This window comes from Pinus tabuliformis, chromosome 8 (genome assembly GCF_031772625.1).
Source record: "Pinus tabuliformis cultivar Carrire ecotype Pingquan chromosome 8, CPIR1, whole genome shotgun sequence".
NCBI lineage: Eukaryota > Viridiplantae > Streptophyta > Pinopsida > Pinales > Pinaceae > Pinus > Pinus tabuliformis.
This window is the reverse complement of record NC_142294.1, coordinates 1,645,731,129-1,645,758,374: the sequence shown is the minus strand read 5'-3', so window position 1 is coordinate 1,645,758,374 and position 27,246 is coordinate 1,645,731,129. Positions and strand designations below refer to the sequence as shown.

Genomic DNA, 27,246 nt, shown 5'->3' with positions numbered 1-27,246 from the left:
GGCCACACTTGTCTTGATGTCTCATGTTTGGAAGACTTATTGGTATCTTTTAGACAAGGTTGGTGTTTTATGATGTTTGCCCCAATATCGTAAACTAACCATCCTTGAGCACAGATTCTTGTCTGTTGTTGGGTACAGGTTGCAATTTCCTTTTGTCCCCCAAGAACTTTACGGCGAATTTTTCCACCTATTGTGACAGGGACTTGCATTATATTAATTGGTGTGTCCTTGATAACCACCGGATTTGAAAATTGGGGAGGTGGTACAACTTGTGCCAGTCAGGTGATCTTTATTTCTTCTTTTCTTTGCACTTGAATAATATTCTATGATTAGTGGCGTTGTTACATGTTAATATCGAAGTAAACTTTTATTCTTATGCAAAATATTATTGTATTATTTTAACATGTCAATTGATGAAACAGATGGTTACGTCATTCAATGAAAGATTAAAAGCCGAGTTACATAGACCAACGTATTTTTAATCTCTGAAGTAGAAAATTTTAGATGCCACAAACCTAATATAAAAATTACAGAATTTAGTAAAATGTCAGGAAAAAATTATGTAGTCAAGATTCAAGAAATCTAATAACATCTTGCAATGCGAATAAGAACTATAGGAAAGATGTTGTCGTTGACATATGGACAATAAGGGAAATTGGACTATTGACTAAAACTTGAAAACTATCTTATAATTTACAGATAATGATAGGTTATATTTGTTGATGATTTTATTTATATAATAGTCATTTATATTTAGCATTTTTGTTTTTATGCTATGTTCGTAATTTATCTTATAAAGTTACTTAAGTCATAAGTAAACGTGTACATTATGAAAGAGTTCGTATAATTTATGTAAAAAAGACTACACCTAAAAGAAAAATACTTATATTAAACATATAGTGACTACAAAGCATAGAAACATAGAAGCCTAGGAAGACATTATTGCAACATAAGTAGAAACTTTTAGGTGGATGGCTTAGCCAAAAATAGACTTTGGCACTCCCACTTGCTCATGTGCTTCTTGTAATGTCCGTGTAAGCCGTCTCGATTTCCTAGATGAACTTGAGGATAATAAAGCCTTTATTTATTAACTAAACCTTGCTTATCTAGATTTCATTTTTCCTTTAATTTCATATCAGACTTTGGGACAAGAAGCTTTTCTCCTTTCTCAATCTTTGTGGCAATCTCTTATGACTTGAGGATCATCCATCCTCATCAAACTTTATGTCTCTTCTTATGACAATCTTCGTCTATTCTAGAATGTAGATCTAGTAAGCCTTGGATGTTTTTTGTACTCAACAAAAATACCTTTGATATTTGAGAGATCAAACTTACACCTTTTCTCATTAGTGTAAAAATTCTTTGATTGCAATTACTAGATATTTATCTTCTATTTATTAAGATTATTTGTTTTTTGAATTATTATTCGGCAAATAACAATAAATTCATTATTGCAATTTTCACAAATAAAACGTCACAAAATATAAAAAATATAGAATTCAGAAATATGCACACACAAAAATAACACTGTTGTTTTTGGACAATTGTCCTTGGAAAAACCTCGAAGGGAAAACCAATGTAGTAGAGAGCATAGAAAATTTTAGGGGCGAATGTTCGCCCTTTGGCGAAATTAAGGGGTTTTATAGCCCACCTTATTTTAAGGGAAAGGGTAAAAAAGGTAAATTTAGCCCTTGAAATTAGGAGTTACAACCTTCCATTCGCCCATTTTCAAGAATAGATTTTATTTAAGTGAATCCATTCGCCCATTTTCAAGAATAGGTTTTATTTAAGTGAATCCTATGGGCCAAATACCATATTTATAAAAGAGGTATGGTAAATTAATAAAAATATAAATAAATGAGAGGTATGGTAAATAAATAAAATATTTTTTATATTTACTCCATAAGTCACCGTGTAAACAAATAAAAATATAAGTAAAGTGGATGTATGGTAAATAAATAAAATGTCTTTTTATACTTACTCAAAAGGTATGGTAAATAAATAAAAATATAAATAAACTAGACGTATGGTAAATAAATAAAACTTCTTTTTATATTTAGTCCATAACCCTCATTCTATTTATGAAGGCTCAAGAAAGAGGTTTTATTTAAGTGAATCCTATGGGCCAAATACCATATTTGTAAAAGAGGTATGGTAAATTAATAAAAATATAAATAAACGAGAGGTATGGTAAACAAATAATTTTTTTTTTTTATATTTACTCCATAAGTCACCTTATATTTACTAACACTCAAAAAATGCGTTATATTTAGGTGAAACCTATGGGCAAAATACTATGGGACAAATCCCATGGTTATTATTAATACCATGCAAAAAAACATTATTAACCCTAATATTAGTATTAATAAAAATAAAAATGGCACATGGTATTGACTCATGGTATTCACCAAAATGGCACCTGGTATTGAACCATGGTATTCACCAAGCACATGGTATTGACCCATGGTATTCACCTGGAATGTAGCCTATTTAAATGGGAGAATTAAACCAGCATAGATCCATCTTTACTCTGGATCTACTAACCCCCGAGAGGTATCAAATATCGTGATATGCAAACTAGCATAGAGTGAAAAATATTTGATCCCTCTCGCGGGTGGATCAAGAGTAAAAATAGATGTTGTAATTTAATGTATGTTAAACATTTTAGCTTGGTTAAAATAAAAAATAAAATAAAAATCAACTATTAATTTTATTAATTTTTATAAATTATTAATAGTAACTTTTAAGCTCCAGGTTTATAATAACCCATGGTAATACCAAGATCTTACAAGATTTTATAATTGAGTAAAATATTCGCCATGCCTGGTGACAAATTCGCCAAAAAATTATATATACATATTATATTATCGATAAAATCGTCTTCCATTTTTCCTATATACCATGAAGATTCGCCCATTTATTATATATATAAATTTAGGGGGGGTTCTTAAAATTTTCCCTAGTAGAGAGTTTTATTATTATCTTCGGCAATTAAAGAGTACAATGATCTGCTTACCTGTATGGCAAAGCTCCAACAATCTTTATTGGCAAAATAAATGGGAAGACACCCTTGTCTTCCTTCTCTCAGCAACACGCACTTCCAGGCTATTCGCATTACCTAGCTGGAAATGCGCATCGTTGCACACAGAGAATTCGTACATCCTTGGAATCACCTTCCTGCCAGTGATCCTGCCTCCCTCTGCCTCTAGGACACTGATCTAGCAATTGGAAACTGAAAAGTGGCTCCTTCGGCAACTGACACTCAAAAATATGGCTAACTTGCATTGTTGTATTCAGCCTCCTCTGCAGATGAATTCGGCCTCCTTGTCCCTGCCCTTGGACTCTAGAAAATACAGAGGAAAATTCCTCCAAACTCCTGATCTCGAATACTTGCTGAAATCCTTGCTTCGATGCTTACCTAGCTCCAACTGTGCCCTTGTTGAATACTTCCAACTGGGTAGTCAAACTGCTCAATTCATACAATGTTTGATCTTAGTCTTTTGTGATCCATATTGATTATGAGATTGTCTTTCGGATTAATCACATCATTAAGTTATGGTCGACGTTTCGAACCATCTAATGTTGTTTATCCTCATGATAAAGGTGAAAAAATCAATCTCTCCAGAAGATTAAATAGTAAAGATGCATTAGGTTCCAGAGTTAGCTGTTGGGAATCAGTCGTTATGGATTATTTCTTAGGAATTAGTTGTTGAAGTAATTGATTAATTACTTAATTAGTTTATTTTATTTTATTTTTATGGCTAATAAATTGAATTAAATTAAACTATAAGAATTATATATTTCTATATGGATATTAATAATTGGGATTAAGTTTAAAATTAATTAACAATTAGTTTTTAAAAATACAATTAATATTATTAATCAATTAGTTATATATGTTTTATATTAAAATATCAGTGAATAATTCAATAGGAAAGTAAAAAAAGTAAAAAAACAAAGAAAAAATAAAATAAAATAAAATCAACCAAAAGATAAATAAATAAATAAATAAAATAATAATAATGAATAATCAATTAAAAAATAAATAATAATACATAAAATAAAATAAAATGAAAAAAAACAATCAATAAGATAGGGCAGGAATCTAGCTCCTACTGAGTTTCCAGCCATTGTCTCTGTTTAGATTAATAGCATGCTTCTCAATCTCAATGGTTTCTCTTAGCTTCCTATGATGGAAGTGATCAACCCTTGCGATGACCTGGGAATCCTCAATGCAGACATGGTGTTTGGATTTCTCTGCATGTTTAGCTAAAGCTGACGAACGAGAACAATTGTGCTTAATGTATGTAGCATGCTCTTGAATTCTTTGGTTCATGGAGCGACCAGTTTCCCCAATGTAGGAAATCCCACATGAGCAAGGGATCGAGTAGACCCCTTTCATGTCTTTAGGGTTTACAGGGTCCTTAACAGATATATAAGGGAATTCCTAATGATATTAAGGGGTTTGAAGGTAGCAGAAACTCTATTCTTTTTAAGAATATGAGCAATATTATCGGTTTTCCCCTAGAAAACCGATAATATTGCTCATATTCTTAAAAAGAATAGAGTTTCTGCTACCTTCAAACCCCTTAATACCATTAGGAATTCCCTTAGATCTGTTAAGGACCCTGTAAACCCTAAAGACATGAAAGGGGTCTAATCGATCCCTTGTTCCTATGGGATTCCCTACATTGGGGAAACTGGTCGCCCCATTAACCAAAGAATTCAAGAGCATGTTGCAAACATTAAGCACTATCGTTCTCGTTCGTTAGCTTTAGCTAAACATGCGAGAAATCCAAACACCATGTCTGCATTGAGGATTCTCGGGTCATCGCAAGGGTTGATCACTCGAAGCTAAGAGAAGCCATTGAGATTGAGAAGCATGCTATTAATCTAAACAGAGACGATGGCTGGAAACTCAGTAGGAACTGGATTCCCGCCCTATCTTATTGATTGTTTTTTTTTTCATTTCATTTTATTTATTTATTATTATTTTATTTTATTTCTTATTTTTTAATTGATTATTCGTTATTATTATTTTATTTATTTATTTTTTGGTTGATTTTATTTTATTTTTCGTTGTTTTTTTACTTTTTTGACTTTCCTATTAAATTATTCACTGATATTTTAATATAAAACGTATATAACTAATTGTTTAATAATATTAATTGTATTTTTAAAAACTAATTGTTAAATAATTTTAAACTTAATCCCAATTATTAATATCCATATATAAATACATAATTCTTATAATTTAATTCAATTTATTAACCATAAAAATAAAATAAATAAAAATAAAAATAACTAAGTAATTAATCAATTAATTCAACAACTAATTCCTAACAACTAATCCATAACACCTAATTTCCAACGGCTAACTTTGGAACCCAATGCATCTTTACTATTTAATCTTCTAGACAGATTGATTTTTTCACGTTTGTCCTGAGGATGAACCACATTAGATGGTTCGAAACATCGACCATAACTTAATGATGTGATTAATCCAAAATACAATCTCATAATCATAAACTGTTTTCAGTGTCGTCTCCAAACCTTTGACTTGCTCCTATAATCTCTCGTTGGAGTCTCTACAACCACAATTATATCTCAACTCATGGCTAAGATCAATTTGACTTCATCAATAGAAGCCTATAGAGCAAAATCGAACTTCCTTAATTAATTCCCTTTAATTAACCACTTTTCCTAAGTTAGAATTAGGAAATATTTTAATCATGGCTAATTAATTTAATTACGGTGTCTCAAAGTCTTTTCTAGCTAAACCTTTTTTGGGAAATATTTTAATTATGGCTAATTAGTCTAATTAAGGTGTCTCAAAGTCTTTTCTAGCGAAACCTTTTTTGGGTTTTGGAGGTCTTGTGTTCCTTAGCCTCTTAGGCACATTCTGAGACTAGAACACCTATATGCTACTATCATATCCAAAAACTAACAGTCCATCTTAGCGAAGAAGTGGTTGCCACTATACCCATTTGCTCCTTGAAGTAGAGAAACTCTACCATGGAAAATGTTAGGGGTGAATTTTCGCCCTTAGGGGAAATTAAGGGGTTTTAAATTTTTAGTGGGCGAATATTTTCTATCATAGTACATTTTTACAAATCGCCTCAAATTTATTTTATAAAAAAGTTAATTATGGAGGTCAGCCCACCTTATTTTAAGGGAGAGGGTAAAAAAGGTTAATTTAGCCTTGAAATTAGGAGTTACAACCTTCCATTCGCCCTAATTTTCAAGAATAGGTTTTATTTAAGTGAATCCTATGGGCCAAATACCATATTTATAAAAGAGGTATGATAAATTAATAAAAATATAAATAAATGAGAGGTATGGTAAATAAATAATACATTTTTTATATTTACCCCATAAGTCACCTTATATACATGCAAGGGTGTAAGAAAATAAAAATAAAAATAAAGTGGAGGTATGGTAAATAAATAAAACCTCTTTTCATACTTACTCAAAAGGTATGGTAAATCATTGAAAAAACTGAAGCGGTAGAATGGCGGGTTCTCGTGTGACTAGAGTTTCAAAAGGATCGTTTTGTGTCGCCGCCGCTCCTAGAGATCAGCTATGTTCCAGAATTGCTTGGCGCCTGGTTGCCGGGATCACAGAACTCGATTCATCTCTTTGGATTTGGCTCGGATCCTGAGGCTCATGGATCGAATCAAAGCATTCAGGGGCAGGAGGAATTTTCTCCCTTCTTGGCTCAGGTCGGCTTTCTCAGGGTGGATCTGGGCACCATTCCACAAAGCCCTAGGCGTTTTGTTTCAAATCAATCTGACCCTACCCTGTTTTGGGTAGCTGTGCTCTCCTCCGTGGGTGTTTCGGCCTGGCTAGGTAGCAATGTCTGCGTCGTTTGGAAAGAGATGCGGCTGATTGATCCTCTGCCCCCGGTCAGTCTGCTACGGGAAGTCCGATCCGCTGCACTCTGGCATTCTTTTAAAGGCATGGTTGACGCTCAAGTATGGGGCGAGAGATTGGGACCGGGTTCCTTGTGGATTGAGGCTCCCCTGTTCACCTCCGGGCAGATGTGGGCGGCTGACATCTCGGCAGCGAAGACATTTATGCCCTGGACAACCCTCTTCAAGAAATCCTTCCGTCGAGAGGTCAGGGTTTCCCTGATTCTTACAGGTCCTCCAGATAGTTTAAATGAACACCGGAGAATTGACCTTGGCAAGCCAACACCCCTTCCTGTCTTGGAGAACCAATTAGCAGAAGAATCCAGGCAAAAAACAAATCCAGCAATTAAGGACCCCGGCCTTGAAGTGATACAAATCTTCATCAGAACCCTGTCAGGGAATACGATTTGCAAGCAAATCAGAACAGGGATGCTGATAAAAAATTTAAAAGACGAAATACAAGAATTCTTAGGCATATCAGCAAGCCTGTTGAGCTTGGTATATGCAGGACACATTCTACAGGAAAAATTTACAGTGCAACACTATGGAATAGTGAGAGATTCAACCATTTTTCTGAGCATGAGGCTGAGAGGTGGAAGCTTTGGATCCAGCTCAAAGGGCATAGGTTCGTTCAAGGATGTTGTCAAAGGGAAGGGGGAAGCCACCAACAAGCCAGCACTAACACAAGATCTACCTGGTCCCTATATAGTGGAGCAAAGAAAGCAGACACCAGTTTTGACAATCGACCTGCCTGAGGTAAACAACTTTCATGCTGATTTCTCTTCCTTGGCAGTCATTTGTAGATTCAATGGCTTTTGGCCTAAAACAGATGCTTTACGACAATGGATCTTTTCCACATGGTCAACAAATTGTGACATCCATTTATGCTCCAAAGGATTTTTTATTGTAAATTCGACACAGTCAAAGAAAAAGAATATGTCCTCCATGAGGGGCCATGGTTCTGGGGCAATGCAGGACTCTTCATAACCCCTGGTTCCCGGGTTTTGACCCCTCCTCTATGGTGGTTTCCAAAATGCCGGTCTGGGTCAGGTTACACAACCTCCCGTTACACTTCTGGCTTCCCAAAGTTTTCGAAGCAATGGGGAATGCAATAGGCAAATACATCAAGCAAGATGTGGAAAGAATTGCTAGATGTATACATACTTTTGCTAGAATCTGTGTCGAGGTTGATCTCAGTCAAGGGCTACCTGATAGCATTATTCTGATCCATAACAACACCCAGTGGAAACAACCACTAGATTACGAAAACATGGCCTTCAGGTGCCGAGGCTGTCAACAAACAGGTCACCTTCGTAATAACTGTCCTCAAGTCAAAAGAGAAAGCAGAAGGAACAAGAAACAAGCACAAAAACCAAGAGGCTGGCAACACACAGTGAATCCAGAAGAAGAAACAGAAGACGAGGAGGCAGATAACCCTCCACCTGAACATGACGATGATCCAATTGGGGGCGAAGCCACGACAACCACCCCCATAGCAAACAATCAGGTTCATAAGTCGCCAGAACCTGAGAAATTGGCAGCACAGGGAATGATGGCCTCTTTGCCGAAGAAAAATCCAGTTCTTGAGGACACTAGCGGGGCCAAAAGACATCATTCTCCAGAACACTCCGATACAGATAAGGACGCTCCTTGCATTGTGGAGGACTCTTCTCTTGTTCTTTTTTCATCCTCTCCATCTCAAGGGGAGTGGCGAAAGGTTGAGAAGAAAAAGGGGAGAAAATCATAATTTCCTCCCCTTATTGTACATTATTTCTTCTGGTTTCTCTCTCTGTTCTGTTTTCTTGTCCTCCAGCTGAGGCTGTTGCGCTGGTTCTATGTCAACCAGTTGAGGCTGTTGCGCTGGTCTTTGTCAACCAGCTGAGACTCTTTTCTTTTCCCTTTTTTAAGGCAAAGAACGAGTCTTTCCGAAATGCTCTGCATTTGCTCTGTAACTCTCTATTTTTATTAATGGATGGTTCGCTTTTTTCTGTGGAAAAAAAAAGGTATGGTAAATAAATAAAAATATAAATAAACTAGAGGTATGGTAAATAAATTAAGCCTCTTTTTATATTTAGTCCATAACCCTCTTTCTATTTATGAAGGCTCAAAAAAGAGGTTTACGAGATGTGGACTAAATTTAGTAAAAAATACGAATATCTCCATTAATATTGGTTTTTTCTGATTTAGCAAAAAAAATTCAAAACAGTGAAACCTTATCACTCTTTCCGCATCACCCTCGCAGAAGATTTCCCACCATTTTTCAAACATTCTCAATATGATATCTTCATGAAAAAGTTTAGGTACTGATGTTCGATTAGTTGTTTGAAAAAGAAGTTGGTTTGTACAACCTTTCATCTTTTATGCTATTCTTAGTTTATCCTATTGATCTATAGGGGTTGGAGCCACTGCACTATATTTTCCTAAAAGGTGGAGATTGTTCACCAAAAAGGAAATTAATCTACATGTTACAATGCTGTTAAAAAATGCAAGACGTATGATGGTAGTGAATTATGCTAATAAGCAATTTAGATTGGGAGACACATAATTAAATTTTATTATTTAATTGAAGATTTCCAATTAAAATAATAATAATTCTACATTTATATATTCATATATTGACTGGAAGGCTTCTCACAATGGTCACTTCTTTCAATTAGATCCCCTTCAAGACTTTGGGATACCTAATACTTTCTTATATAGTATAGTTGGGGTTTGCTACTTGTTGGCGTGTTGGGGTAAACAAACTTGATGTGTTTTTTTATCTCGCAGTTGGAGTATATGGAATAAGAAAGAAATTTGATAACTTGAAAAAAGTGGTAGCTTGACAAAAGTTGTAGAGAAAAGATTAATCTCTCCTACCTTGACAGAACTCGTGGTCAATATCAACACCTACAAGAACTTTGTTGTGGAATATTATCAAAACTAATAGAAGGATATGAAAGAGTGTATTATAAGAACCTTGACAAACACGACCACTGAAACTTGGAACATTGTTTGTAGGAAGATAAAATTATGTTTCTTTTTTCCAAACATGTATGTTAGTATATTACAGTTTAATGAATATGTTTTCTTATTATCATATATGGTTTCATACTTTAACAAAACATTCACCAAGACTTCACAATGTTTTATTATTCAGTAAAAGATTTGCCAAGATCTTACAAGATTTTATAATTCAGTGAAAGATTCTCCATCACTGTACAAGATAATATAATCCGGTGAGAGATTCGCCAAAAAAATTATATATACATATTATATTATTGATAAAATTGCCTCCCATTTTCCCTATGTATCATGGGGATTAGCCCATTTATTATACATATAAATTTAGGGTGGTTCTTAAAATTTTCCCTGAACTCTACTCTCCCCAAGGCCTTTGTGAGTATATCAGCTACCTATTGCTTTGTGGGAACATGTTGTAGCCGAACCGATCCATGCTACACATAATCTTTGATTCTGCTGCTACATGTTGTAACTAAACCATCCTATATGCATAATTGTGCTACATTGTTGATGCCATCCCTACACCTGTGTGTACTGGTCTCTCAAAACCTGAAGATCCAAGCTTCTTGTCATGTCCCCAATAAACAATTTTGCCGAGTAAAATCTTCTTTTTTGAAATTTTGGCATTAGGGTATATTTTGGCATATAAAACTTAGGAAGAGTGGGTTATGGAGGCCCTACTTAATTATTGGAGGAAAAAAGAGAAATAAACATTAGAGTAAAATATGGTTAAGTGAAATATGGGGACCGCCAAATAGGGAAATTCGACCCCCTTGAGAAATTCACACTAGGAGAAGGACAAAGAAAAGAAGGGGAGTTAAAACTTGTGGAGAGAGGGGCTCACAAAGGGAAAATAGACCAACATCTATAAATAGCACATTGGGGCTCCATTTTTGCATCTTTTGCTCATTATTTTCTGAAGATCGAACTCTCTCTTGGAGGTTGTTCAACACAAGAGAAGCAAAGTTGTTTAGCTCAAGAGTTTCAAGTGAAACTCATCCTCATTTCGGAGAACTTCGAGTGTCTCCCTAGTGAGGCTTTGGGGGAATCTGATTCAGGACTTCCATTGGAGTTTAATGCAGAATATTCACTAGGAAATCCACTATTTCTAGGCACAGAAGACAAACCCTGGTGGTTATTTGGAGCAACATATTTCTATTACAGGTTCCAGGTATTTGCAGGAGATTTTCTACTAGTTAGAGGAGTTTGGCACCAATTTTCAGAGTTGTTGTTGTATCTTTTGGTTGGGCCTAATTTTCTCTTATAGGGCCTCCATAGGGGTTGGAGAAATAGTTTTTGTTAGTGTTTGGTGCTGGTATTTTCCGGGAGTTTTTATTTGGGAGTGATAGCTATTTGCCAGAGGATATTTTGTGGACAAATTCTTAGCCTTTTGCAAGATAGTTTTATCATTTCTTAGCAGTTTCTCTCTGGTTGGGCACAAAACTATGTAGCTGGAAATTTGCTCTATTTGAGCATTTCGGGCCAGCTGGAATTAGCCCAAATAATTTCTAGGTTTTGTTGGTTTGGGTGTGAGGAGCCTATAGCTAATTTTATAGAATTCTTCGGGCAGTATTCGAGCCAGAATCGCGCATTCTTATAGTAGGGCGTATTGCTTGTTAGCTGGGCAGTTTGGATCACATTGTGGGTTCGATTTTGGCTTGGAGTTAGGCCAAACCCTTTTTGGATATTTCTATGGCTATAATTTCAAATCGATCTGGGCATTATTGAGGTCAGAATTTCTGTTTCCTTCCAGTAGCACTTAGCAAAATTTATGGGCAATGCGCAGATTTTGTGGGAACCATTTTTAGTTGTTGAATTAGTGAGATCTCACCTAGGGTTTGTTAAGCTTGCATACCAGACCCATGTTCTATCATTCCTTGCCATTTATGTACTCAGATTTCGATATTAATAAAATGGCTTTGTTTTTTGGCTCAGTTTCTTGTGAGTTTTAATGTGCATGTTTCGAATTTGTTTATTGTTGTTGCTTCCTTGTATATGTCTTTATTATTTGTTGTAAATTTCAAATTTGGAACATTACACTTCCATAGGGATGCTCCCTCTGAAGCTCGAATCCCTTTGAATCTCGAACTCTCATTGATCTATTGTGTCACTACAACTAGCCCTGCACCTGTCTCTCGAGTATCGGACTATGCCTAATTTTATCTGCATTGTCTCTCGAGAATCTGACTATGCCTTGTTGACATTTCGATCCTCTTGCTACTTAACTACTTTGGGCTCTCGTAGTAAAGGTATTGATCCAACTGAGAACTCACAACAACTGGATCTAATCTTCTGATCAAGCCCTCCTTGGCTAGATTTAGACTTCCTTGTTGCTCCTCCCTTAGATCCTGCCCAACTTGGCATATTGGAATATCATACTCCTCCATTTGAGGATAATGCTGCAAACATAGCGAACTCGTCCTCCAACCTAGCAGACAAGTCATTGATCACTCCCGAAGTTGTTGTCTGTTTCTCCTTCTTTTCCTTCTTTCTCTTCAGACACTAGCTAATGTAGTGACCGAGCTCACCACATCTGAAGCACTTGACGTTCGACAGGTCCTTATTCTTTTTCTCTCCTTTAGAGTCTTGTCCCTGGCTGAGACCCTTCTTCGCTTTTCTCTTTCTTGCTGGTAGTAACATTTACGAGACTGAGCCTCAACTCCTCCTGAGTGAAGTCACTCCACAGGCGTTCCCAATTTGGTAGCTTATCCCATTCGGTAATCACTTGAACAAAGGTTCGCCATTCCTTAGTAAACCAGTTTAGAGTTGTACGCACCAACTCATCCTCTGCTAGCTTCTCTCTAACACCCTGAATTCTGGTGAGATAGGATGTTATGTTCTTGCTCTTTAGCATCTTGATCGTCCTTGGCTTCTCCTTGAGTATCATCTTTTGACTCTTGGAAGAATCCTAGTACAACTTGTTGATGGCATCCCACATTTCCTTTGTTGTTCCCTTCTTTGCAATGTGTAGGATGATATGATTCCGAACTCCATCTAGGACCATCCTCTTGGCCTTGGCCATATCCTTCCTGTAATCATGTAACAAGATAGAATCTATTGGTACAAGTACAAATGTTGTCACAAACTCCTTTAGATCATGCTCATCCAAAAGGAATAGCATCCTAGCCTTCTAGATGCCAAAGTTTTAGGCTCCATCCAACTGATACAGGGGATCAAAAATATGCTAAAAAATGAAAGTGCTCAAAATCTCCTGAAACTAGTGCCAAATTGTAGATCTCGTGGTTTTGAATCCAAAGATGCTTGAATCACCTCAATCTGTCACCATATGAGAAATTATCACGTTCTGAAGTTTTGGGCAAACAAAAAAAATATCAAAGTGCAGGGTTGACTATGCAGGGATGAATTGTAACACCCTCCTCCCACATCTACCCAAGCAACTGACCAACTAGGGTAAACATGCGACGAGAGGCCACTATGATATGATTTGACCTCCTAAGTCATGTTAAGGAAGTGGAACCGATGGAAACACACCATACAGACATTCAACATCAACATTAGGACCCTCAGGAACCAATACAACCTTTCCGCCAACCAGCTACTGGGTCCCACTGAGATTTTGGACCACTTGACCTCTGGACGCTATCATGCTATGGGCATGCCAATGTCCATGGACCTCTGGATGCTATCATGCTATGGGCATGCCACCGTCCAGGGACCTCTGGATGCTCTCACAGGCCTGCAAGCCAATGTCCAAGGACTATTTGGCATAGTGTTGTGCTAACGTCCCCAGGATTTGAGCCACTTTTTCAGGCCCAGAGCCTAGGTCACTATCCAGAATTGAATGACATCTTCATAACAGTAAAATAACAAAGAAATGACGGTATAAATGCAATCACTTGAATGAGACCTTGATTGGATCCCTACTTGCCATGATAGGTATTTTGTCAAACATATCTCGTATATGTAATCTACAGGTGTAAATAACAGATCTGAGCATAGGGGTCTCATACTTAACTGAGAATTGCTAAGAAGCATTGATGCCTCAACACATCAACTGCCATTTCATCCATTAGGTCATAGATACATTTTTCATTTAGTTACCAGTAAAAACATGATGAGAGCCATACATAGCTTCTGTCATAAAACATATATATAACCAACATAATAGCAACAAAAATACTAATGAAATCACATCCATATGATCCACATATAAACCAGTATAATACTCATAAAAATACAAGGAGAAATAATCTCATATTGATGATGCAAAATCCAAACCCGGGATGGGACTTCCATGTTCCACCCGACTGTAGAATAGTTGAGCCAATTCTCTTTTTAGCCATTCACCCTCGTGCCATATTCTAAGCATGAATGTGGGATCTCATAGAATACATCAATCCAAAACCATCCAGGGCTTCCAGAGGCCATCCACCTGAACCCATCAACAGTGATTCCACCTCACAGTCTGACATCACAAAACCATCATCAGATTGGTCTCCATCTAAGCCTTCTAGGGCTTCTAGAGCATTTGTTACAGCCAAGGCTTTTAGGACTAGTAACTCAACCCACCAAGGGCTTCCAGAGCGTTTGTCCAAACAAGACTTCCAAGACTAGTAACTCAACCCAAGCTGTTATAGAGCTCCAAAACGTTTGTTTAAGTAGGGCTTCCAAGAACTAGTAACTCAACCCAAGCTAACGAAACATAAGAACCAACCAAAAAAACAAAGAAATGAACCCACAACACCATGGCTATCCAGGAAATGGCAAGGCTAGGCAAATCCACTGTCAATTTAGGCAATCCTCCATGCCAGTGACAGATCATGACCAAGAAACCACATGCACATGTCATGCATGCCAAAACTAGTGAGGAAAACATACATGTAACTCGGTACCTACAAGAAAAACCCATTGTAGCTGCTGATCTCGATGTCCTCTTATGTTTTCCTACTCTTCCTTTTCCTTCTTGCTCCAAAACTCCAAGTATGCCACACTCTCCAAGAGTGCTCCAAGAAAACTCTAACTGTAAAAGAGTATGAGAGAGAATAGAAGAGAGAGAGAGAGAGAGCTCCAAAATTGAAATGACCAAGCTTACACTGGCTAAGCTTGCCCACTAATAGTCAAAAGCCTTTTTGTGAATGAGGCCTCTATTTTCTTCATTTTCTATTATTTTCCTTCATTTTCTTTCTCACATGCAACTTGTGACCTTTCGCCTTCCCTTTCTCCTAATTTCCATTATTTTCATGAATAAAATGCCAATAAATGCCTCATGCCTTTCCAAAGCCTTTGCCATTTCCTTTGCCAATTTCCTTAGCAATAATAAACTAAATGAACACCCACTAGGATGTTTTTCCCAACATTCAGCTTGGGATACGTGTCCCATGACCATGGTCTTGTATATTTTTACATGGATTTTTAACTAGGGTTGTTACATGAATGCCACGTGGCAGTCCATACGCTGACGTTAGTAGGGTGAATAGGTTGTATTTATAGGCATGTGGGCCAATCCTGTGAGGACAAGTGGCAACTGTTTATTGGCGGATGGAACTATTTTTGGGCAAATCACAGGCCACCACGTGGCCCTGGGAAGTTGAACAAAATATGGTTATGTGCCAGATGAGCCTCTGCAAGGTTTGATCCCATGACCTCCACGTTACAAACCATCTGCTCGACCGATTGGGCTAACATATGACTTGTTAATACAGGGGCATCAATTTATATTTATTGTTAAATGGTGGAGTTTGGGGGGAAGGGTTGGGCATCGGGAGTGCCCAACCGGCTCGGCCCTTGGTTTACGATGTTATCACATGACTATCGATGTAATAGTTGGGGGGCGGAGCGCGTGGCACCCTGCCCACGCCCAAGGCCCAACGACCCAATCCACATGCAGACACAGAACCGGGAGCGGGGCTAGGGGAGGGTGCATGGCCTATGGCTTACAACCCTCAATCCCATGAACCCATACAATTAGCATCCCGGGATTCAGAGCGGGCTTCAACCCAAATGTTTTAAATTTTTTATTATTATTTTATAACAATATAACATAATCACCGGCGGGAGGTGTAGGTCAAATCCATGACCTCTGCCCGACTAATTTTGGATGCCACCAATAGACCACAAACAATGTTTTTGATCAATTAACAGGGCTGAGACATTTTGTAGAGTAACTTGGAAAAATGGGTCATATTTTGATCAATTTTCAACCTTTTTGAGCTCAAGAAGAGCCTAGATAGGGGTTTTTGAGGATTCTGGACACAAGAGTAGTATTATTTTTGCAAATTGAAGCTTGTATGTTGACGTATTGAACATATAATAAAAAAACCACCATTGGAAGCTAAACCCAAAGATGTAGCCCAAGATGGGTGAACTCCGTTATCAATTTGCTTATGTTTGATATTGCATGTTTGTTCATTTTTAACTATTAAAATAATAGAAAATTTACTTAAGTTTGTGTACTTTTGCAACCATGATCCATTGCCTAAAATACATGAACTAGCTTGTTAATCATTTCATGAAACCTTCACTTTTTTTAATTTTGGATCACCAACCTATCTTGATCTCTGAACCCTGTTGCGACCATCTCTACGAAAATAAAAACATGGAGACTAATAAACTGGGAAATCTCCTTCTCCTTCTGGAAAATTAACTCGACCTTCTCCTCTATAGCTCGCACTAGCCTCTAAAACCTCCTATGAAAAATTCACACTACCTGGTGCTTCACTCTTGGGTAACATGCTCTACCTTTGGAACCTCCTTTGGAATTGGTACACTTACTACTGACCCTCAAACATGCACTGGCTCGAGTGACAAGCTCGCACTGGCAAATCACTTTGCCTACTATAGCTTTCTATTGCAAGAAATCACGACCTCCCTTCCTGTCACTAGAATGTTGAAGCCCTCTGAGAATTTTCTGGAAATTCTCTCTCTATGTGCTTTCTCTTCCTCACTGCCTGCTACTACTACTTTTGGACAAATCAAACTTTTCCTTTGAACTACACTAGAAATTGAGCTATTGCCTCTCTGCAATTCACACTTGCTTGGCTAGGCCTGTGCAGATCTAGTTTACTGTGTTTCAGATCTCCCTTTGAACTGCACAACCCTCGCTTCTAGAGTTTGATTCAATATTTATGCTCTTATACCATGTGAAAATTCCTTGATTGCAATAACTGGATATTTTTCTTCTATCTATTTTGATTATTTGTCTTCTAAATTATTATTAAGCAAATAACAATAAATTCACTATTGCAATCTTAAAAAATAAAACATTAAGGAATTGAGAAATATGCATACACAAAAAATTAACACTGTTGTTTTTGGACAATTGTCCTTGGAAAATCTTCTTAAGGGAAAACTAGTGCAACAGATGAGGGTTTTATTATTATCTTCAACAATTCAAGAGTACAATGATTTGCTTGCCTTCTTGGCAAAGCTCTGGCAATCTCTACTGACAAAATAAATTGGAAGACACCATGTCTTCCTTTGCAATCGATCTGGTGCTCTCTCTTGACAACTCGCACTTCCAGGGTATTCACACTGCTTGGCTGGAAATGTGCGTTGTTGCTCACAAAAAATTCATACAATTCCATAATCACCTTCCTGTAAGTCATCCTCATGAATGCTCTCCTCAATCTCTCTGCTGAAACCCTGTTTTTAGTGACCTCCACTACACCCTTGCTGTCACTGCAATTCACCACTTCTAAGTGATCTCCAAAGCCCCATCGATTTGTTCTTATAATATTTCATTGAGTAATCAATGACCACGATCTAACTCCAATCGATGGCTAAGATCACCTTGACCCCATCAAATGAATTTTTCGGAAGTTTCTAGAGCAAAATTGATTTACCTCAATTAATTTGATTTAATTAACCAATTTTCCTAAGTTAGACTTAGGAAAATATTTAATGGCTGGCTAATTAATCTAATTAAGGCATTTTCCTTAGAATCTTTTTCTGGGTCTTGGAGATAATTATCCTCATGTGTTCCTTAGCCTCATAAACACCAATAGAGACTAGAACACATGTTTAACCTACACAAAAACTAACAATAATCCTCAAATTTCACATCCTTTGCACCAGGGCTTAACTATATTGATCATATGATAACGGTCAACACTACAAGCTTAACTCTAAGGGCACTAAGGCCTTTTTTCCTCACTAGTTGGCACTTTCACGTTATAACATAAAGTGATCAAAACTCAATCCCTTTAACACTTAGTACTTGCCTCAATTAATCTGATTTAATTAACCAATTTTCCTAAGTTAGACTTAGGAAAATATTTAATAACTGGCTAATTAATCTAATTAAGGCATTTTCCTTCGAAGCTTTTTCTGGGTCTTGGAGATAATTATCCTCATGTGTTCCTTAGCCTCATAAACACTAATAGAGACTAGAGCACATGTTTAATCTACACAAAAACTAACATTAATCCTCAAATTTCACATCCTTTGCACCAAGGCTTAACTATATCGAACATATGATAATGGTCAACACTACGAGCTTAACTCTAAGGGCAGTAAGGCCTTTTGTCCTCACCAATCGACACTTTCACGTTATAACATAAAGTGATCAAAACTCAATCCCTTTAACACTTAGTACTTACCCGTGCATGCGCCCTTTGTTGGTGACCTGATGACGATTGGCTTAGATGTGTTATGGAATTGAATGTATCTGGGGATCTAGGGGATTTTAGAGTTGAGATCCTCGTGAAGGATTGGATATACTCCTCTCACCCAAATACAATTTCAAGTTTCCACCAATGGGTTCAAATTACCACCACATTTCCTCTATCGTTGGTTTTCCAATCTTGAACTCGACTAAAACCTGATTTGGATCCTGCAACCACTCTGGCTATTCCTTATTTCTTTGCAATGATATCCAAATCATTCTTCTTTGGCTTTGTTAAAGGCCGAACTTTGTCGTTTATCACTGATAACAATGATAATTTTGTGGGCTTTGATCATTGGTTAATATGCTACAATGAATTATTTCATTAATTTCACTTATTCAAAAGAAACTTAAAAACAAAACCGAAACCTAGGTTTTGCAGCCAAAAAAACTGTAGATGTCAATAGACTGCTCACTTTCCCCATTCAACCAAGAATTGCCCTTCAAATTTCCTCTAGAAGTTAGAGTCCCCCCTAAAAGGAGGATGAAACTCTTTGATTGAGCATATCTTCCTCTTGGATCACCATTTCTAAAAATTTCCAAGAGGAATGGGAAGTGGAAATTTTTTTGCTTCATATGAGCACTTTGATCGATGACCCACCCAAAACCTACGCATTGGGATCCACACACTACCTTGGAAACATAAAACTGTTGCAAAATGTGAGAATGCCATAACGAGAAATTATGACTTGATGAAGACACCAAGGCCAAGGAATGCCTTATAGAATCAATAAGAGAACCAAATTGGGAAAAGGTAGGTGCACCAGAATCAAAGGGATAATACAAGGGAAAGCTACAATAGATGATCACCTTTGCAAAGATAGAAATTGAGTGGTCTGGTAAATGAGGAGTCCTGATAGATCCAACTCCAACATGCTTGCATACTACCCTAAGACATAAGGATGTCCATCAAAGTAGGAAGTTACCACCCACCAAGGGGATATTAGCAGTGTCGTAGAACCAAGCACCATGGAAATGAAGCTAAGAAGACCAGGCATGGCCATCCAAACATCAAGGATCTAGGACACGCTCTTACAAAAAGATCATCCCACAAGGCTTTTACAATGCTTTAGATTTGTGTTACTTGGGCTTATGATGGCGCTGCCCAAAACGAATTTACCCATATGTACCCCTGTTGAAGGAGGGGCAACAGGACACCCACATGGGTGGGTAATAGGGCCTTGCAAGATGTTCATTTTGGGGAAAACCTCTATTGAAATTTCAACCTTTATCCCCAATTTCATCAATATTTTAACTATAAATATGTGTCAAATTTTAAAGGAAGGAAACAATTCAATCTTGAAAAGTTTCATGCTATATACACTTTATTTCTTTTATTTCTTTTTTGAATGTAACAATAATCTTGGTTCATCCTCAAGTACAAAGTAGTCCTTCACAAACCTACAAACTTGTGAATAAATGCAATCCTATGTAGTACAAAAAATTAATGCATAAGAACTCTCTAATTGTGATGACCAAATGTAAATATTGTAGCACATTTATAGATCTTGTCGAATTATCTAGTGAGTAAACATGTCATTTAACTATAGTTATTACGTTTATTTGAAGTGTGAGTTCCCTCCTTATGGTCCAAATATTCCATATCTTGTCCCAACTATAATTGCTAGCCTAGTGATTAGTTTATCTAGGATTCTATATACGCCACAACCATTTTCCTACTATGCCTTAGGCATCATCATACTCAGTTATAGATAGCATTCAAACTATAGTTAATACATCTCATATATGTGTGAGTACCTACACTACACATGAATGGAGGTCACCATCTACATGTTGGAAAATACTTATGTTGTAAGGTATTGCTTCTAATTATAATGGAATGCTTTGCTCGTTAAAAGAGTGAGTAGTATTTTGTTGCTTTGATTTGTAATTTCCATATGCTTACCTTTGATTATATTTGAATGATTTTGGTTTACATTGGACAATTTTTCATTTAATGTTGGTGATTTGGCCCTTAAATACTTACCAATATAGATCCAACTTAATTATGTATCTAGCAAGAGCTGAGAGGGATTGTATCGCCAAACTTCTTTTAGACTACAAAACATGAATAAAAAGTTTGCACCTCTATAAATTTATTCCTAAAGCTTGATAGATCTTTAATTAAGATTGATCTATAGCTATACACACACAAACACACCATGTGTAATTTTTAATCCTTTAAATTCCATATTTTAATGTATAAAATGGATTTAACTTCTTCCAACACATCTTTGCTAGATTTCAAACAAAATTAAGCGAAATATATACTTAAAAAATGCTAATGTAAATTAGTGAGACTATTTAAAATATTTTAACTATAAAAAATATAATTGAATTTAGGCTTTTGTGATTCATATCATAAATTGTAAGAAAACTTTCGGTAAAAATCACATCATAAGATTTTTTTTTTTCAATTGCTTTATATATAAACACAAGATATATAAACATTTTAGTTGAAACATTTTATTTATGAATTGTATTGTCGACATTAAAACGTCTCTGTTATTAATATATTTTTGAATATACTTCAATATTATTTGACTCTTCATATAAAAAAATTATTATTTATAACTTATGTTGAATATTTTATTATTAATAATGTTTTTTAAATGCTACATGTTAATTTCATATTAAGAATTAAATGAATTACATTTCTCATTCTTACTACTTTTATTACGAAGTAATTGATTCATTTTTTACTTTTAGTTACTCCTCTTAAAACATTGAAATATTTTATTATGATTAACACTAAAATATTTTATAATATTTTTTATTAAAGCTAACCAAATATTATATTCATTTTTGTTTTTTTATTATAGTTGATTTTTTTAAAGAATCTTTTTATTTTCATTAAAAGGGACACGTGTCAACTTGAGGTTGAGCACGGATGGAATTACACATCTCCTTCATACTACCCTGTAGAATTATTGTCTAAGCTTAACCACTATAGATCCATCTTAATCACAGATCTAGAGAGAGTCGAGAGGGATCAGATCTCAAGGTGCAAACCACGTTCAAACTACAAAACTTGAATAAAAAGTTTTCTCCTCTACATATTTATCCCTAAAGCTTGATAGATCTTTAATTAAGATTGATATATAGTCATACATACACACATACCATGTGTAATTTTTAATTCCTTAAATTGCATTTTTTAATGTATAAAATGGATTTGACTTTAAACTTGCAATTCCAACACATCTTTGCTCGATTTCAAACAAAATGAGGTGAAAACTAAGTGGCCACTCATATTTCTCAATCTGAGTATTTACCGCCTCTGAGATAATTAAAATGCAGTTGAAATTTTCAGGGCATTTATGAGTAGAGTAGCGTGGTGAGCAGTGTGGTCAGCAATATGAGCAGAGCAGTGTGGGCAGCAGTGAGAGCAGCGAGCAGTGAACAGTGAGCAGTGTGAGAGCAGGGAGATTTTATGCAACAGAAGTATCGAGCAGCGAGCAAGCAGCAACAAATGCATTCAAACATGACAAAGGAACCAGAAATTTCAGAACATGTGGAGACAAATGATTTAGGACAAGTGAAAATTGCCTCATCCACCAAAGCTGGGAAGTGGGTTTGGATCAATGCCAAACAATATCGGGGCATTTTAAAACGAAGAATAGCCTATCTAAAATGGGAGCAAACAAGGAAGAAACAGTTTAAAAAGAAAAGTAATCAATCCTTTCGCAAAAAGCATTCAAACAAGTCTCCTCCACAAGCACGTGGCAACAAGAAGTCCAAAGGAAAAGTCATTGATGATTCTGCCTTATATAGTCCCACATCCACACCTCTCACTTGGTCATCTGATCTTTATGTGAAAGAACTGTTAAATGCAAAACAAAGGTTGGAGGTTTTAGAAGTTAAAGGGTAGGAAAGAGATCAGAAAATTCATATAATAATGGCTGAGAACAAAGCGTTAGTAGAAAGCAATAAAATTTTAAAAGAACAAGTGGCATTGCTACAGGAAGCTCTCCTGATAGGGAAGACAGAATGGCAACGCATGAAGGCAGATGTGCAAAACATAAAGAAATCTGTAGTGGAAAGTAAAAAGGTGGTGAATGTGAAATCATCCCATGATAAAGGGAAAATGATTGCCCATATAAACAACCATGAAGAGAATGCAAGAGAAGAAACAGAAGAAGATTCCACCAAAGTTTCCAAAACTTGGGCTCAAGTTATTAGCAATTCTGCTAATAAGGAAGGAGAAACAAATATTCAGATTGACAACATGCAAGGTAGTGAAGGCAAGGAAAGACAAAATAGGGCAACAAACATAATTATTAAAGGGGTGAAAGACTATGTGTTAAAATTTGCAACCAGGGCAAAACTTCATTTGGGTCATCTTATTCATGGCTAATAATATTTTTATTAGATTCCTCTCATCGAGAGGTGTAGGATTGATATAAAGATCATCCAATTCCGATAAGTATTCATGGAGATATGAATTTATTTTGATTATGGAATTATTATCAAGCCGACCTACAACTCATGTAGGCTCAGAAGCCCAACAGTCGCATCTATTCACCCACCAACGTTGTGTATAAATATAAGAGGACTTTTCTTCATTTGGACTCACTCATCTCATCACATCTCTCTCTCTCTACTGCGCAGATATGAGTCTCTTCTCTACTGCGCTGAAATGGGTCTGTCTCTCTCACACATGTGAAGTCGGAAGCTGCTGAAACTGAAGCTGCAACTGCAAAAGTAAAGATTGACTTGCGTGGCCTAGAAGATCTCCTCATCTGAACTGCGTTGTAGGTTCATCTGAACCTCCTTTGAAAGCCGCAACTTTTGGTGGTGGAATGAAGTCAATCCGACGAACGGTTTGCAAGATATCAACTGCCCTAGTTTGAAACCGGAAACTGCTGAAACTGAAGCTGCAACTACAGAAGTAAAGATTGACTTGCGTGGCCTAGAAGATCTCCTCATCTGAACTGCGCTGTAAGTTCATATGAACCTCCTCTGGAAGCCGAAACTTTTGGTGGTGGAATGAAGTCAATCCGACTGTCGGTTTGTGAGATATGGTCTGCCCTAGTTTGATAATGAAGCCGCTAATGCTGATGCTACTGATCTAGGGTTTGCTACTGTTGATATGAATCAGATTTATTGTACTATTTCTCTCTGCTGAATTATTGAAGATAAAAGAATATTTGATCAAAGGGTTTCCCCACACATTGTGGGGTTTGTCCCTGGCTAGCCGCCACATCTTGTGTCTCTTGTCTTGGCTTGTTTTCTGTCGATCGTTTAATGTTCTATCTGCACTTTACTTTATGTACATGTGATTGCTATTCGGTGGAATATAATAAGAAAAAGAAGTAAACTGTTATAAGCATAGAACATACCATAACTTAACATGGTATCAGAGCTGAGGTGAAGACAAAGCCCGAGCAAGAGCAAGAGCAATCATTGAAGAGAAGATTGGCAAGGCTATCCTAAAAGAACTATGGGGTCCTCAACACTCTTTCCTGCCGAAGACAAGCTCCGTGAGAAAGCTGACTATCACGGATGGAAGATGTCTATCGATCTAACCCTTGAAGATCAAGGACTGCTGGACCATGTAAGAGGCAATATTATTGAGCCTTCATCAAATGCATCTGCTGCTGCCTGGAACAAATGGAAAAATGGAGAAGTCAAAACAAAGAAGATCATCCGGGACTCTATCGACAAGCACTTGGTGGCCTACATCTCTGATCTAGACACCTCCAAGGAAATCTACGACAGACTGGTGAGTTTATTTAAAGTTAATGATGCAAATCAAGTTTTGTTTCTTAGAAATAAGTTGAGGGAAATCAAGAAGGGTAAAGATGAAAGTATGCAAGCATACTTCTTAAGAATCACCGAGATCAAGAACGATCTCCTATCTATTGGGGAAACCATTACTGACAGAGAAATGGCACTCACAACTCTCGGAGGATTACCATCTGAATGGTATGTGTTCAGGACTACTCTTCTGAACAATAATGTAATTCCTAGTTTCGAGGAATTAATGGCTAGATGCATTCAAGAACAAACAAGGGTAGAAGAGCAGGAAATGCCCTTGCCTAAAGGTCCTCCTGCTGCTTTTTCTTCTCATGCTAAGAAAAGAAATAATTCTGGGTCTAAATCAAAAAGAAAGGCTGGATTTAAGGGTGGAAGAAAAGGACGATGTTTCATTTGCAATAAAGCAGGTCACTATGCAAGGGAATGCCCTGATAGAAAGGACTCTCACCGTGACGATGATCAAAATCCCTCTCATGGTAATCGAAGGAATGGAAAATTCAACAACAAAGGAAAAAGGAATGCGGGAAATCAAGGAAGAGGGAAACCATTCAAGAAGGCTAGAAATTCCAGGTATGAATCTAACACTGTTGACGATAAGCAGGCTGAATATTATCTACCAGCTGCTCTATCTACCTCCGCTCCTTCGGACTCAATGGGAATTTGGCTCATTGATAGTGGTGCCTCAAGACACTTCACTGGTTACAAAGAAGTACTCTATAATCTGGTAGAGAAAGAAACTAACCTGGAAATTGTCCTTGGAGATGACATGAAATACCCAGTGAAAGGTGTAGGCAATGTTTCTCTTAAACTGAATCAAGGTAATACGATTCAATTACAAGATGTATTATATGTACCTGATCTCAAAAAGAACCTGGTATCCATCTCGGCAATGGAAGAAAAAGGCTATAAGGTAACCTTCAGTGATAGTAAGGTACGCATATGGAAAAATAATGTTAAAGATGCTTTCACTCTTGGGTTTCGAGTTGATTCTTTATATCAAGTCGGTGGAAGTCCGCTAGGTGTCATGTCTTGTGACACAATGCTTCAGTCCGAACTTTGGCATCGGAGGTTTGCCCACCTTCATTACAAAGCTCTACCCGATGTAAGACAGATGGTAACAGGGATGCCTGAATTCCAAGTAGAGAAAGAAGGTGTATGTCCGGGATGTGCCGAAGGAAAGCTCAAAAGGGGACCATTCCCTTCAAGTCAAAGCAAGACCTCCGATATATTACAACTAGTTCACTCAGACATATCAGGTATGATGCCTGTGAACTCCTTGGGAGGATACTCATATTATCTCACTTTTACAGATGACCATTCTCAAAAGACCTGGATATAGTTCTTGAAAAAGAAGGATGAAGTGTTCCCTTGGTTCCGACACTTCAAAGCCCTAATCGAGAATCAAACTGAAAAGAAGATCAAGATCTTAAGAACTGACAATGGGACAGAATATGAATCTAATGAGTTCCATGATTTTTGTAAAGAGGCTGGCATCAAGAGGGAGACTACTACACCATATACTCCTGAACAAAATGGTGTGGCAGAAAGGAAGAACCGCACAATTATGGAAGCTGTCCGGGCCATGCTACATGATCAAAGTCTTCCTAAGTTTCTATGGGTTGAAGCTGCAAACACTGCCGTATATGTACAAAATCGATGCCCTCATCAAGCATTGGGTTCCAAGACTCCTGAAGAAAAATTCACCGGTAAGAAACCTGATGTTTCTCATTTTAAAATTTTTGGAAGCCCTGTATACTTTCATGTGCCGAAAGAGAAAAGAAATAAATTGGGAGCATCTGGAAAGAAGGGAATTTTCGTGGGCTATGGTGAAAATACTAAAGGCTATAGAATCTATGTAGCCGGTCAAAGGGAAGTCATAATTAGTCATGATGTCACCTTTGACGAAGATATGGCTCTCAGCAAGGTGATCAATCTTCCGACTTTGAGGAGCTCTCAAGAAGCCGACACTAGGGAACCGAAAGAAAAGGATGATGAATCAATGCCTGATGTAGAAGAACCCATGGATCCGATTGATGCTCCTCCATATGAGCCTTCCTCTTCTAGGAAGAGGCCTTCATGGCTTAAGGGGTTACTTGATGATGCTGAAGGACATGCTGCACCCCGAGGAACCTTTCGTGAAAGTAAGAAACCTAATAGGTATCAAGGATACCTGACCATCATGAGCACGATCATACAAAATGAGCCTTCGTCATTCTCAGATGCCGTCAAGCATCAAGTATGGAAGGATGCTATGACCGAAGAATATGAGTCTATCATAAAGAATGATGTTTGGGAAGTAGTTCCCAGACCCCAGGACAAGACTGTTGTTACTTCCAAATGGCTTTACAAGATAAAGCATGCAGCAGATGGAAGCACGGAAAAGTATAAGGCTCGTTTTGGTGCTCGAGGTTTCTCCCAAAAGGAAGGTATAGACTATGATGAGATATTTGCACCTGTTGCCAGATATACGACCATCTGCTCGATCATAGCCCTTGCCGCTTCACAAGGATGGAACCTACATCAGATGGATGTCAAGACTGCGTTCTTGCATGGCTCGATCAAAGAAGAGGTCTACGTGGAGCAACCTGAAGGATTTGAGATTTATGATCGAAAATCTCATGTATGCAGGTTGAAGAAAGCTCTCTATGGGCTGAAGCAAGCACCCCGAGCATGGTATGAGAGGATCAATAGCTACTTGATGAAGCTGGGATTCACTAGGAGTGAAGCCGATCCTAACCTTTACTTTAAGGTTGAAGATGACAAGCCTCTCATACTGGTGTTGTATGTGGATGACCTCTTTCTAACAGGTGCAGACCCTCTCATTCACAAATGTAAGAGGGAGCTGGCCTCCGAATTTGAAATGAAAGACCTAGGACTGATGCACTACTTCCTAGGACTTGAAGTGTGGCAAAAGCCAGGAGAAATTTTCCTATCTCAAGGAAAATATGT

The 27,246-nt window shown here is 37.2% G+C and overlaps 1 protein-coding gene across 3 annotated transcripts in view; it reads left to right on the top strand.

Moving 5' to 3' along the window:
* LOC149242479 (uric acid-xanthine permease-like) overlaps positions 1-27,246 on the top strand; it is a 466,625-nt gene that overhangs the window by 145,295 nt on the left and 294,084 nt on the right. For 2 of the 3 annotated variants that reach the window (XM_089374251.1, XM_089374249.1), the window contains exon 6: positions 115-282. In XM_089374251.1, coding sequence (XP_089230377.1) covers positions 115-282 — 168 coding nt within the window. The remainder of the gene's footprint in view (positions 1-114; positions 283-27,246) is intronic. The other variant, XM_089374250.1, reaches the window with a different exon arrangement.